At 35.3% G+C, this 13,092-nt stretch overlaps 1 protein-coding gene across 1 annotated transcript in view; it reads left to right on the top strand.

Moving 5' to 3' along the window:
* Positions 1 to 10,683, top strand: part of SMC2 (structural maintenance of chromosomes 2) — a 54,468-nt gene extending 43,785 nt beyond the window's left edge. The window contains exons 22-25 of the mRNA XM_070431008.1: positions 2,491 to 2,607; positions 4,582 to 4,742; positions 8,532 to 8,679; positions 9,684 to 10,683. Coding sequence (XP_070287109.1) covers positions 2,491 to 2,607; positions 4,582 to 4,742; positions 8,532 to 8,679; positions 9,684 to 9,842 — 585 coding nt within the window. The 3' untranslated portion in view covers positions 9,843 to 10,683. The remainder of the gene's footprint in view (positions 1 to 2,490; positions 2,608 to 4,581; positions 4,743 to 8,531; positions 8,680 to 9,683) is intronic.
* Positions 10,684 to 13,092: the final 2,409 nt, after the last annotated feature.

Below are 13,092 nucleotides of genomic sequence, written 5' to 3'. Positions count from 1 at the left end.
AAGCTTTGCAATGTACTGGGGAAGTAAATTGTTAGCCTGAATTTGTGCTGCGGAACATCGTGAAACATGTTCGCTTTTATTAGATAATGGTTACTGAATCTAATATTTTTTAAAAGAATTCATCAACTTCCATCTCCTTACCAGAGAGGAAAGCTCTATTATTGGTCAACAGATGGCCTTTTGTTGGTGTATTTTGTGTCTGTCTACATACGAAACTACTACATGGAATGATGCAAGGAATAAGATAAAAACATGGAAAGAGGTTTGAGGAGTTTGGCCATAAAGAAGAGGAGCATCCAGGATGCTAGCAGGACTGGCTGGAGCTTTTAAGGGCCTTGGTATAATTATCCCTTTGCAGCCAGCCTACCTCAAATTTTTTTTCAGAAAATTTATCCATTAACCAGGAAAGGCCACTGACGATGTGATGTTGAGCTGAAACTTGAGACACCAATTAGGTCAGATGTAGAGAAAGAATGTTCAGGAAGAGAGATCAGGCTACAGTGAGTTTACCAGGTATACCGGTTAATAATGTGGATTTTTTTCATTAGATGGAGTTACACATATGTTGATATACACTGAGTGGCCAGATTATTATGACCACCCCATCAGTACTTCATTGACACTTCCAAAAATACTGAATATTGAAAACTTTCTAAGCAAATACTCCCAAGGTTTTATTATTTTTATTATTTGCATAACTAATTCACTTCATTGTACTGATGGGGTGGTCATAATAATCTGGCCATTCAGTGTATATGTGATTTGATATGTATGCTATTTTGTCATATTGACAGAAAGCTTTAAAACTTCTATGTCAAATTTTCTGAAGGTGTTGACATCAGATATTTTTACATTTAAAAATGTCGAATTTCATGCCAAAAAAAAGCATTTGTGGGAAGTTTTAATTCATTACTTTATTTTGAAGAAAAGTGCTGCTGAAAGTTATTGAATACTTCAGGAAGCTTATGGTGAACATGCTCCATCTCAAGATACTTGTGAACGCTCGTTTAAATGCTTTAAAAGGGATCATTTCGATGTGAAAGACAAAGAATGTCCAGGTCAACCAAAAAAGTTTGAAGACCAACAATTACAAGCATTATTGGATGAAGATGGGTGCCAAACTCAAAAACAACTTGCAGAAAGATTAAGTGTTGCTCAGCAAACAATTTCTGATCATTTACAAGCAATGGGAAAGATTTTAAAGGAAGGAAAATGGGTGCCACATCAACTGAACGAAAGACAAATGGAAAACTGAAAAGTCATCAGTAAAATGTTGCTGCAACAGCACAAAAGAAAGTCTTTTTTGCATCGAATTGTGACTGGCAAGGAAAAGTGGATTTATTTAGAGAATCCCAAATGCACAAAATCATGGGTTGATCCAGGTCAACCATCAACATTGACTGCAAGGCCAAATCGCTTTGGAAAGAAGACAATGCTCTGTGGTTGGTGGGATCAGAAAGGTGTGGTGTATTATGAGGTGAAACTGTTAATACTGATCGCTCGCTACCAACAACAAATAATCAGTTTGAACCATGCTTTGATTGTAAAACAAACAGAATGTGCCAGAAGACACGGCAAAGTAATTTTGCTTCATGATGACGCACCATCACACACTTTAAAACCAGTTAAAGACACGTTAAAAAATCTTGCCTGGGAAGTATTAACCCACCCGCTGTATTCACTAGACCTTGCTCCTTCAGATTACCACTTGTTCCATCGATGGCACATGCACTTTCTGAGCAGCACTTCAAAACATACGAAGAAGTGGAAAAATGGGTCTCTGAATGGTTTGCCTCAAAACAAGAAAAGTTCTATTGGGACGGTATCCACAAATTACCTGAAAGATGGGGGAAATGTGTAACTAGCAATGGACATTACTTTGAGTAAATCACTTTTGATGTTTCTCTTGAAATTTTCGTGTTTTCTGTTATTACAAAGTCCGCATTATTAACCACTGCACCTGGTGTATGTTCAAGGACCTGAAGAAAGACCATATGACTGCAGCCTGCCTGGGGAAGAGTGTGATGTCAAAAAGAGAGATAAATAAAGGCCAGATGATGTAGCATTTGTATATCATGGTGAAGAAGTGAAATTTTGTGTCACTGCTGAGATTAACCTTAAAAAGAAAGCATGCAGGGCTACTTTTGAGTTTACATATGACATAGTTTTCTTTGTGTCTTGGCTTCTAGAATATTAGAAAGGGAATATTAGTGGAGTCAAAATATTTTAGGTGCTTGTCCTACAAATTCTCATCTATAATAACTAAATTTTACATATAGGTGATATAATTTAAACCAATTATAAGGAAAGTAAATGTAACTATTGGAAAGTAAATATAACTTAATACACTATATCTTTTTGGTAAATAAGAGTGTACATAATATAATCTATACAAAATAATGAAAGCTCTTTATTCCTGACTGAATTCTAGAAGAGAAATAGAAAATTTTGTTTTTCCAAAAAGTATGTTTTTTTTTCCTATCTTATTAGTATAATGACTTGATGAAGAAGAAGAGAATTGTAGAAAATGACAAATCCAAAATACTTGCAACTATAGAAGACCTTGACCAGAAGAAAAACCAAGCCCTGAACATTGCTTGGCAAAAGGTATTTGAACCCAAACTAGTATCATTTATTCTGTGTGAGGCAAAGATGAAGAATACTGGCAATAGGTTATACTCTAAGTTGAATTGGAAATGGCTGGTTTGTGTTTGGAGGAGGTATCGCTCATACTAAATTAAAACCTCATAGACCTCAGTCATTTTGTCCTAAAGGACTTGACTACCAATTTGCAAAGGTAAGTGTGTGTCATCCCATCATTCTCTCTTAGTCTATTTCTCTGGTTCCTAGGTTATAATAATAACTAATTCTTTATTACCCTGTTAAAGGGGACACTATTTGTCCTATTTCGTTCCCATGAGATCACAGGCTCTTATATTTGGAAGGAACCTCAGATACTGCCCGCTCACCCTCTGCTCGAGATTGGAGCAGTATTATTTTCTCATCGGGAATCTGATTGTTGGAAAGCTCTCCCTGGGCTCCTTCAATTCTACCCTCCCTTGTTCTTCTTGCCCAAACTTGGAGGTCAAATGTTAGCTCTAAGAATGTTTCCATGGTAAGATTTGCACATTCCTTACCACTTACAAATTAATAAGTATTAGTTAACACGTATTAAAAAGTAACTGTTAATTTTAAATGGATTATCTTAAAACAATTCCATAACTTTGGCAGTTATTATCCCTACTTAATACATGAAGAAAGCAAAGCTTACAAAGATGAAATAGCCTACAAAGATCATATAGCCAAAAGGTAGAAAAACTGGGATTTTTTTTTCTAAATTAGTACCCAAGTTAAAACTGCCTTTTATGCCTAACTACTATCACCCTTGTTCTTTAACAACTGGGCAGTAAACAAGGAAGTTTGATATTCTCTTTTACTGGACTCTTTACTTTAAAAATCCCAATTATCATTTTGTTTTATGACAACTTTGGAAGATTTCAAGGATTCTCATTTATTTCCACTTCCCTGTAGATTATTATTTAGCATGTGTACAGTTGCTCTTAAAATATGCAATCTTAGTAAATCTACATTCAGAAGCACTGCTGTGTCTAAGATTTCCTTATTATTAAAAATACTCATGAGAAATATATTTGCCTTTATTTGAATTTGGAGATTTCCCTAGAGAACCTGGGTGTCAAGACCGTGTGTGTGTGAGTGTATACACCCTCAAATTTGTCTGAACTCTCTAAGGTTATTAGTCATGTCTTTGAGAACAGATGGCCGAATTCTCAAATCATTAAGTGTGTATGCACAAAAATTACCCAATTATAAGCTACCCTATTGGCCCTAAATCTCTGTAATCTCCTACTGTGCCTTGATGAAGATAAGCCAAACAGCTTCTTTAACCTCTTTCTCTTGAATTAGAATGCTATTCCCACCCCTTGCCACCTCAACTTTGTTGGCTATGAGAAGCAGCATAGAAAGAACCATTCAACCCTTTGAGCAGATCTGGTGGTTTGATTTCATGCCTCTTTCTCCTAGAGCCACCCTGATCATCCTAGGTTTTTTAAGGTTAGCTGATAACCATAGGGCCATCTTACCATACCATTCAACAGAAAACAAGTTTTATAAGAGAACATTTTGTGGCAAAAAGAGATTTTGTTTTATTTTTGCTTCTCTAACCACAAGTTGAATCTCCTATTATGTACAGTCATGTGTCTGAGGATTCCTGTATGATGGCCCACAAAACTACCAAAACTTCAGGATAGAGTTGAGATATAGCCTCTAGGTCCCTCTGGAAGTTAGAACAGGTAATAAACTTTCTGTAAAGGGACATACAATATTTCTTGTGTGTGTGAGCGCCAAATAGTCTCTGTTGCAACTACTAGACTCCATTATTTTAGTGCTTGCAGCCATAGAAAATACATAATTGAATGGGCATTGCTAGATTTGTCACATGGGCCATAATTTGCCAACCCTAGTTAGAGTAACAGCAAAATGCATTGTTGGGTTACATATACACCTGTCAGTATTTGATATTTTAGGAAACTATGGTATTTTAATATCTTTTTTTTTTCCCAGGTGAACAAGGACTTTGGGTCTATTTTTTCTACTCTTTTGCCTGGTGCTAATGCTATGCTTGCACCACCAGAGGGGCAAACGGTGTTGGATGGTCTGGAGTTCAAGGTTGCCTTAGGAAATACTTGGAAAGAAAACCTAACTGAACTTAGTGGTGGTCAGAGGTGAGTAATCCCTTAGGTACATTATAATTACTAATTACTCTTATTATTGCCCGTCATCTCATTGTCTACCACTTATTTCAGTTTGCATCATTTAACTCTCTTTGCGTATAGAATTTAAGGAGCCTATTATGTAAGACTACCTGCCAGCTGCGAGTTTGACATGCTTGGACTACACATTTTAGTTAAAACATTTAATTAAAATGGTAGGCAAAAATATAAGAATAACCAATTAGAAACCTAGATAAAATAGATGAAAAACAATTATTTTCAGATATTAGAAAATGAGTAGTCCGGAATATGTACCTGAGAGAAAGTGCTGTTTCCCACCTTTACCCCAGCTTTCTTCCTGGGAGCAATTTTGGAATGCAGATACAGTGAGAGAAACCCACACAAAGCCCAGTAGTCTCACTAAATTCAGGAAACAAGGATTAGAATTAAGTCTGTATTATCCCTGAAGTGAAGGCTACTATAGATGCACCTTACCAAAGTTCATTGCAGGCCTTGAAGAATAAAGCTGATCTGCATGTAACTTAATTGGTTCTCAGAACAAGGTCCAACACTCTTTAAAGAAAGACAACAAAACAGACTCTGAACAGTGTGCAGCATCTAATAAAAATTACTAGACAGATATTAAGAAAAAATGTGATTCATATCCTAGAGAAAAAATCAGTGGAAACAGACCTAGTAATGATAGGTGATAAAACTAGCAGATTAGAAAGGTAAATAGTTACATTAACCATTTCCAAAAATTACAAATAAAGAATGTGATGAGAGAAATGGAAACGTAAGGATTTGATCCCAGTAGAACTGTACAGGTTAAGGATGTTCTGAGGTGAAAGGAAAATGGTACCCGATAGAAAGTGAGACCTCCATAAGAGAATGGGGTTCAGGGAAGTTTCTCCCAGCCTTTCTTGGTGATTCAGACAGTCAGTACCAGGAGAAATTGATACGGTCATATGGCCTGACTCCTTACCTGCAGAGAACCAAGTAATTAAAACTTCCTAAGACAAAATTGTGATTGAATGTTTACATAATTGAAGATGGTTGGTTATTAATATTTCTCTCACAAGAGGTATAGTCCATAGTCCTTGAATTATTCTCACGTGCCCCATAATGCCATCTTATGTACATGGAAAATACTAAGAAAGCCCTGTTAATTTCCTTATGAAATCCTTTGTCGTTTTTAATAAAATAGCAAGCCCTATTTTTCATTAATAAAATTCATAATTTTTTTCTATTGCCTGTCAACCAAAATTGAATTCCACAATTTAGATCAGGGGTCCTCAAACTTTTTAAACAGGGGGCCAGTTCACTGTCCCTCAGACCGTTGGAGGGCCGGACTATAGTTTAAAAAAAAACTATGAACAAATTCCTATGCACACTGCACATATCTTATTTTGAAGTAAAAAAACAAAACGGGAACAAATACAATATTTGTATTTGCATGTGGCCCACGGGCCATAGTTTGAGGACCCCTGGTTTAGATCCTAGTCATCTGTTTTTGCCAAAGTCCTAGAAAATATTTTGAGGAAAATAAAAAATGCATGTTTATTTTGTTATTGGGACCTAAAAATTATTTCCATAATTAAGATGAGAATAAAATCATTTGTAACAATACCACTATTCAGCAAAGTAGTTTAACTCCTGGTGTGGGTTTTTTGTTTTTCTAAAACTCAGTGCCTTAAACATTTGGCACAGAGGAAGCAAACGGAAAATAATTTTAGGTTGTTAGAATGACCTCAGCTACCTGCCATAGAGGCACATTTCACTCTGTTACTTGTTTTTTATTGTACCATTCATTCATTTTCTTTGCTAGACATTTTGATTTCACCTCCTAGACCCCCTCTGCTTGTGCACATTTTCCCCACTTGTTTCTTAATAAATATCTATTGGAATACAGTAAGCATTAAAGTGACAATTCATTTTAGTGCTGCATATAGGAGATATTTGATATTATAGAAAAAGTGTGTTACACATTCTCTTGTAATTTTCTAATGTTGAATAATTTATATTTTGTATTAAAATACAAATTATTACAGTTCTTTATACCAGATTAGAATGAAAATAGCTACCAGTTAAAGGGAATGGTTAGCTAGAAGAGGACTTTAAAAGAGCTACAGAATCTAAGAGTGGGTGTCACAACAAATTTTAAATAGAAGAAAAAAATATATATATATATAGAGAGAGAGAGAGAGAGAGAGAGATTTATTACAAGGAATTGGCTCATTTTATTGTGGAGGCTGAGAAGTCCCACCGTTTGCTGTTTGCAAACTAGAGACCCAAGAAAAGCCAGTGGTATTTCAGTCTGAGTGTGAAGACCTGAGAACCAGGAGCAGCCAGGGCAGAAATATTCATGTCCCAACTCAAGTAATCAGCAGGGAGGGAAGAATTCTTTCCTCTACCTTTTTACTATTCAGGCCTTCAGCGGACTGACTACTGTCCACCCACAGTGTGGTGGGCAGACTGCTTTACTGAGTTCCCATTCAAATGCTAATTTCATCCAGAAATGATGTTTAGCCAGACATCTGGGCATCCTGTGATTCAATAAAGTTGACAGAATTAACCATCCCATAAGGATTGCTTAAACCTCTGGCACTGTGAAGTACTTAGCGTAATGGGCCATAATCTATTCAGCGTACTCAAATAGTGTCAATAAAAAAATGGATAGAGTTTGTGTGTGCACATGTATGCATACACAGTAAAAGTTTGAAAGAGGGCACCTAAGCTAGTTACACTAATACCAAGACAGTAGCTGTTACTTAACAAGTGTATATAGCCCTCATTCATCTGCCACCTAGGCATCTAATGCAGTTGTGGAAGGAAATAAACTATTAACACTTAGTATGTTTTCTTAAAGATAGGTGCGGAATATGATATCCTAATTATTTGGAAAGAAGAATATACCAGTAAACCTGTTCTAAAAATAAAACTCACTGGGGAAAGGAAAAAATGAAAGGCTTAAAATGAAAGACATTTTTATATAAGTGTTGAAGTTTGAAACTTAAGGTTCCTTTTTTCTGTGACTATCTCTTAGCTAAAATCTGTACTTTTCATAATGCCAGGGTTCTTGTTCCAGCATCTAGAAGGGTTCAGCAATCTGGAGAAGGGCTGTGTGTAACTTAATAAAAGAGTCCAGAGATGAACCATGATTTTGAAAGGCATTTGGGGGTCAGAGGAGCCTAGCTAAAGAAACTAAGATCTCCTCCTCTCAGGACCCCATGCTTTTTATTAATACAAATTGTCCTGAGGCGAGACAGAGCTATACACATCAAAGGGTCAGGTTTCATTTACAGAGTCCATTGTCAGATTGGAAGAATTTGCCTACGGCTGTTCAGGTGTTTGGCCAGTAGGAGGCAATAACATGTAGATTAAGATGCCCTGAGGTGTCTGGCAGCAAGCAGTCATCCCTTTTGCAGTGGTTCTCAACCTTCCTAATGCCGTGACCCTTTAATACAGTTCCTCATATTATGTGACCCCCAATCTCATTGTTACAAATTGAACATAATTAAAGCATAGTGATTAATCACAAAAACAATATGTAATTATATATGCGTTTTCTGATGGTCTTAGGCAATGTGAAAGGGTCGTTTGACCAACAGATGACAACATATGTGACTCAGCCCTTGTTGAGTCCCCAAGTTTCATCAACCTTTCGATGAAACTCTTGCAATTATGACATGCTGGAACTGGCTTCTGGCATCATAATAAGAGCATAGCAGATTTGCTTCAGTTCTTTGGTAAAAAGTGGTAAAAATCAAGTTTTGACAGCTTTCTGTACACTTTTTTTAGGTCATTGGTGGCTTTGTCATTAATATTGTCCATGCTCCTCTTCAAACCTGCTCCAATTTACATCCTGGATGAGGTCGATGCAGCCCTGGATCTTTCTCACACCCAGAACATTGGGCAGATGCTGCGTACTCATTTCACACATTCTCAGGTAAGAACCAGACAGAATGTCTTCATTTTTAAAAAGGATAAAGAAAGTCTGAGTATTAGTATTTGTTTTTCTAAAACTATTCTTTAGTAGTGGTCACCATTAATAAGATATTTAAGATTGAGGAATACTAAAGCATTGTATATTTCTTTAAATATTTATTAATATTCAGATGCGTTAGAATGAAAGAGTTGAGTTTGGTCTCCTATTAAAGAAAAAGCCAGACATTACAATTGTTGTAGCACGAAGGAGAATCTAATATTTTCCTAGTTAGAAATTAATTTAGGTTTAAATGTAATTATTTTTCTAGATAGCTGCCAGAGGTGCAGTCAGAACAAACATGTTTCAGAGATGTATACCTAGGTATCAGAACATCATGTGGCACTTGGTAGGGTACTCTTTATTTCTCCTGGCTAGACAGTAGAGGCAGCCCCCTTTAAGTTAAGAACTGTTTGTTTGTGTTGAACTGCAGCTGCCAAATATGGTTTATAGATCATGCATTATACAACTCGGGTCTTCACTTACCATAGTTACCATAGACTATTTATTATGGCAGTTATTTGCAGGCAACAGTGAATTGGTACCTATTAATCATACAAATATAAATGTTCCATTTGAGCTCATGGAAATGCTGTAGGAACTTCAGACCTTGGTAGTATTAAAATATTTCACTAGGGCATTTAGAGCTAACAACAAAATAGTTGTCAGCTACAGAAGACCAACAAGCTGTTAAGCAGCAGGAAATGTAAACCTGGATAATGAAGTCATCAAGGTAAAATTAAGAGACTCTTAAAACGAATATGAAAAGCTAGAATAAGCTTAGATGTCTAATAAACTTAGATGTCTAATATTATAACTAGTTGCTACCTACATTTGAGGGTGTGAGTTTAAAGAATCAAAATATCTCCAAATAATTATTTAACCTCATTAGTTTTAAAAAGTGAACTTCTTTAAGAATAAGAATATAATAAAAAGTATCTTTTATGCTTTTTTCCATTTCCCTTTAGTTCATTGTGGTGTCCCTAAAGGAAGGTATGTTCAACAATGCAAACGTCCTTTTCAAAACCAAGTTTGTGGATGGTGTTTCTACAGTAGCCAGATTTACTCAGTGTCAGAATGGAAAGGTCCCAAAGGAAACCAAGGCCAAGGCAAAAGGACCCAAGTGATCACATGTGGAAGTTTAAAGTATGAATTTACTTCTTCACCTTGACCTGCTTTTTAAACAGACTTTTTAAGAACCTGGGATTTATCTCGTTTGTTTATATAAAGATTTAATGTTTTTTATTACTTGATCCATATTTTCTCTTCCGTTATATAATCACTTATAAATGAACATGATTTTTCTTTTCTTAATTAGTTTAACTATGGTCCAATTACTGTGATTGTGATTTTATGCATGTCATCAATTATTTTTCTTACACAAGTCTTGTAGAGTAGGAAGCCTGAGATACCTGTTTGTATTTTTGCTTTTACAAATGGAATTTCCCACCAAAGAAACAGGTAAAATTAGATTATGGGATAAATATAGCTGATAATCAGCTTTTAGTTTAATTCCTAAGATAATATTAACGTATATTCTATTGCTAATAAAGTCATTAGGTAAGGAAGAATTAAAAAGCAAGGAGCTGGACCAACAACGGGAACACAGAGCAAAGTGTTAGGCACATTCTGAGCTATTTGTGGTTAGTTCCTTGAGAACACAATGCTAGATCCCTGATTCACTCAGATGACAGAAATCAAGACCTATTTCCCATTTTGTGATGTTTGAATATCATGTTTCTAGATGCTCAGTAATTGATCTGTACATGCGTACATTTTAAAAAAATCTTTATAAATATTTCCATAGGAGTTTAGGAGAACGGTATGTTGCTCACTGTTCTCTGGTGCAAGTTTATCTGAAGTCTCCCAATACTTCTGTCAGCTTTTTCATAATCTAATCAATAACAATCTATTGGTGGATGTGAATGTAGAAGCCAACAGACCAAATAAAATTTACCTTTTTCTTCAGTCTAAGATATTTGTAAGTAAATTAGATCCATCTGTTTGACCAAAAGAACTCAAAATTTGTTTCTTAGTGTCTTCTACTCTCCAGTTCAAAAGATTGTGCTGACAAACAACTTAAGAATAGTTGTTAGTGTCTATAGGTATGTTATCACCAGTGTCTCCAAACTCTGAATCTTGAAAGCTCTGACATGATCTCATCTGATCTTGGGTATATTATTTTGATCCCACATCCCTTCATATTTCAGTTCTAATTCCTTTGTTTTTCCTTTCCCTAATATATGCTCATACTTCTTGGCCATGGGTTTAATATTTTTCATTCTTCATTTTTATACATATGTGAGGATGTCAGATAGCACCCAGGTAACTGATATTATGGGATACCTTGAAAAGGATTGAATCTGGAATTAGTCCTGACTACTGTGGGAGGCTAGGGGAGTACTAGTAAATGCTGAGTTACAGGAAGCCCAATATCACATAGAACAGACATAAGAAAATTTTTATTTTCTCTCAAATGCATTGCAAATTATTTGCCAAAACAGTTTACACTGTCACAATATAGTATACCTGTTGGCCACAGCCTAGTCAGCAAGGCTGTTAATTTTAATACTTATAACTTACTAGTTATAAAATGGCACTTCATTGTTGTTTAACTAGTATTGTGTAAATAACCCGTGGGGTGAGTATTGTTGCCATGTGTACTAATTTTCTTTCCTTTGCTACAAATTATCTATTTGTTTGCTTTCCTAATTTTTGTCATTTGCTCTTTGATGAAAATCTTCAAACATTAAATTTTTGTAAGTTATGTTGTTATTCTTTGATTAGAGGGAGGACATTAAGTGGGATGGGGACATTTATTTCATACATCCGCAATAATATGAGTAACTAATATTTATTGAGCTCTATCTATACATTAGACACTATTTTCACATGCACATATTTTCATTTTTAATCCATTAATGACCCAGTGGAGTCAGTACTGTTGTTGTCAGGATTATATAATTGAGGAAACTGAATTGAGCAGAGAAGTTAAACTTGCCCACAGTGATAATACAGTTCAGTGGCAGAGCCAAGATATCAATGCTGGCAGTTGGTTTCCAGAATCTATGAGGTACTACTGCCTGACAGCTTGAACATTTGTATTTGTACATAATACATTTAAAAGGTACCTACATGAGCAGGATGTACAACATGTGAATTATCTAGAGGAAGAATCTCAAACGTTTGAAGACAGTGTACTTGAAATACTAACAACAAATGCAAAAGAGCATACTTGAGAATCCCTCTTCCAATGTGGTGGGGTTCCCACAGTCATGTCAGCTTCAGTCAGGGCAGCTTTCTTTCTTTTTTATCATGTAACTTCTTTATAGCCCGTTACTATAACGAATTAGCTTGCTTAATTTCTTTATTATTAAACCAGCCTTGTGTCCTTGGAATAACCCCCACTTGCTCCTATTGTCCAGTTCTTTTTATGTATTGCTGGATTCAATTTGCTAATAATTTGGTCATGACACTTATGTTTTCATGAGTGGCATCGGTCTGTAGGCTTTTTTTTTTCTTACGGCCTTTATTTGGTTCCAGGATAATGAATTGGGAAATGTTTTTAATTTTTTGGAGTGTATTTAACTTTCAATTACAATGGGGGTTTTCCAGGTAGTTTTTCTTAACTGATTGTTAGTTTAATTTTGTTATGGTCAGGGTATATCATTTTAATTTTTAAAAAATTAGAAAGAAAATGATAGATTTAAACGCTTCTCTTAGAAAACAATGAGGTACAAATTCAGTGGTCTAAGGTTCTACTTTAAGCTATATCTTTAAGGTAAGAACAAAGTAAACCCAAATTAAATAGATGGAAATAAAATAAAGGGTAGGAATCAGCAACATGTAAAACAAAAACAGTGGAGGGAAAAAAAAAAAAAATCAATGAAACCAACATCTAGTTCTCAAAAGAGCAACAAAATTGGAATATTTCTAATTTGACCAAGTAAACCAGAGAGATTAGAAATCACTAGTATCAGGAATGAAATTAGAGTTGCCACTATGGATCCTTACCTAAAGGACACAAAATCATGACCATTTTTTATGCCAATAAATTCAATAATTTGGACAAGATTGAAGAACTATTAGAAAAATAAAACTCACCAAAACTGGCACAGGATATAGAAAACCTGAATAGCCTCACATCTGTTAATGCAGTTGAAAATTATCTCCCCACAAAGAGAACTCCAATATTATATGGTTTTACTTGTAAATTTTACCATTCAGGAAGAAATAACATCAGTGTTACACAAAGTCTTATAGAAAACAAATGGAGAGGGAATACCTCCAACTTGTTTTGTGAGACCAGTGTTACTCTAATACAAAAACTTAACAAAGACATTACAAAACAAAATTATAGGGCTGTAGTCAGCAAAC

Source organism: Myotis yumanensis, unplaced genomic scaffold (genome assembly GCF_028538775.1).
Source record: "Myotis yumanensis isolate MYYU_CA2020_CCGP unplaced genomic scaffold, mMyoYum1.0.hap1 SCAF_12, whole genome shotgun sequence".
Classification (NCBI taxonomy): Eukaryota; Metazoa; Chordata; class Mammalia; order Chiroptera; family Vespertilionidae; genus Myotis; species Myotis yumanensis.
Note: the sequence above shows the minus strand (reverse complement) of the source record. Positions and strands in the feature narration are given on the sequence as shown.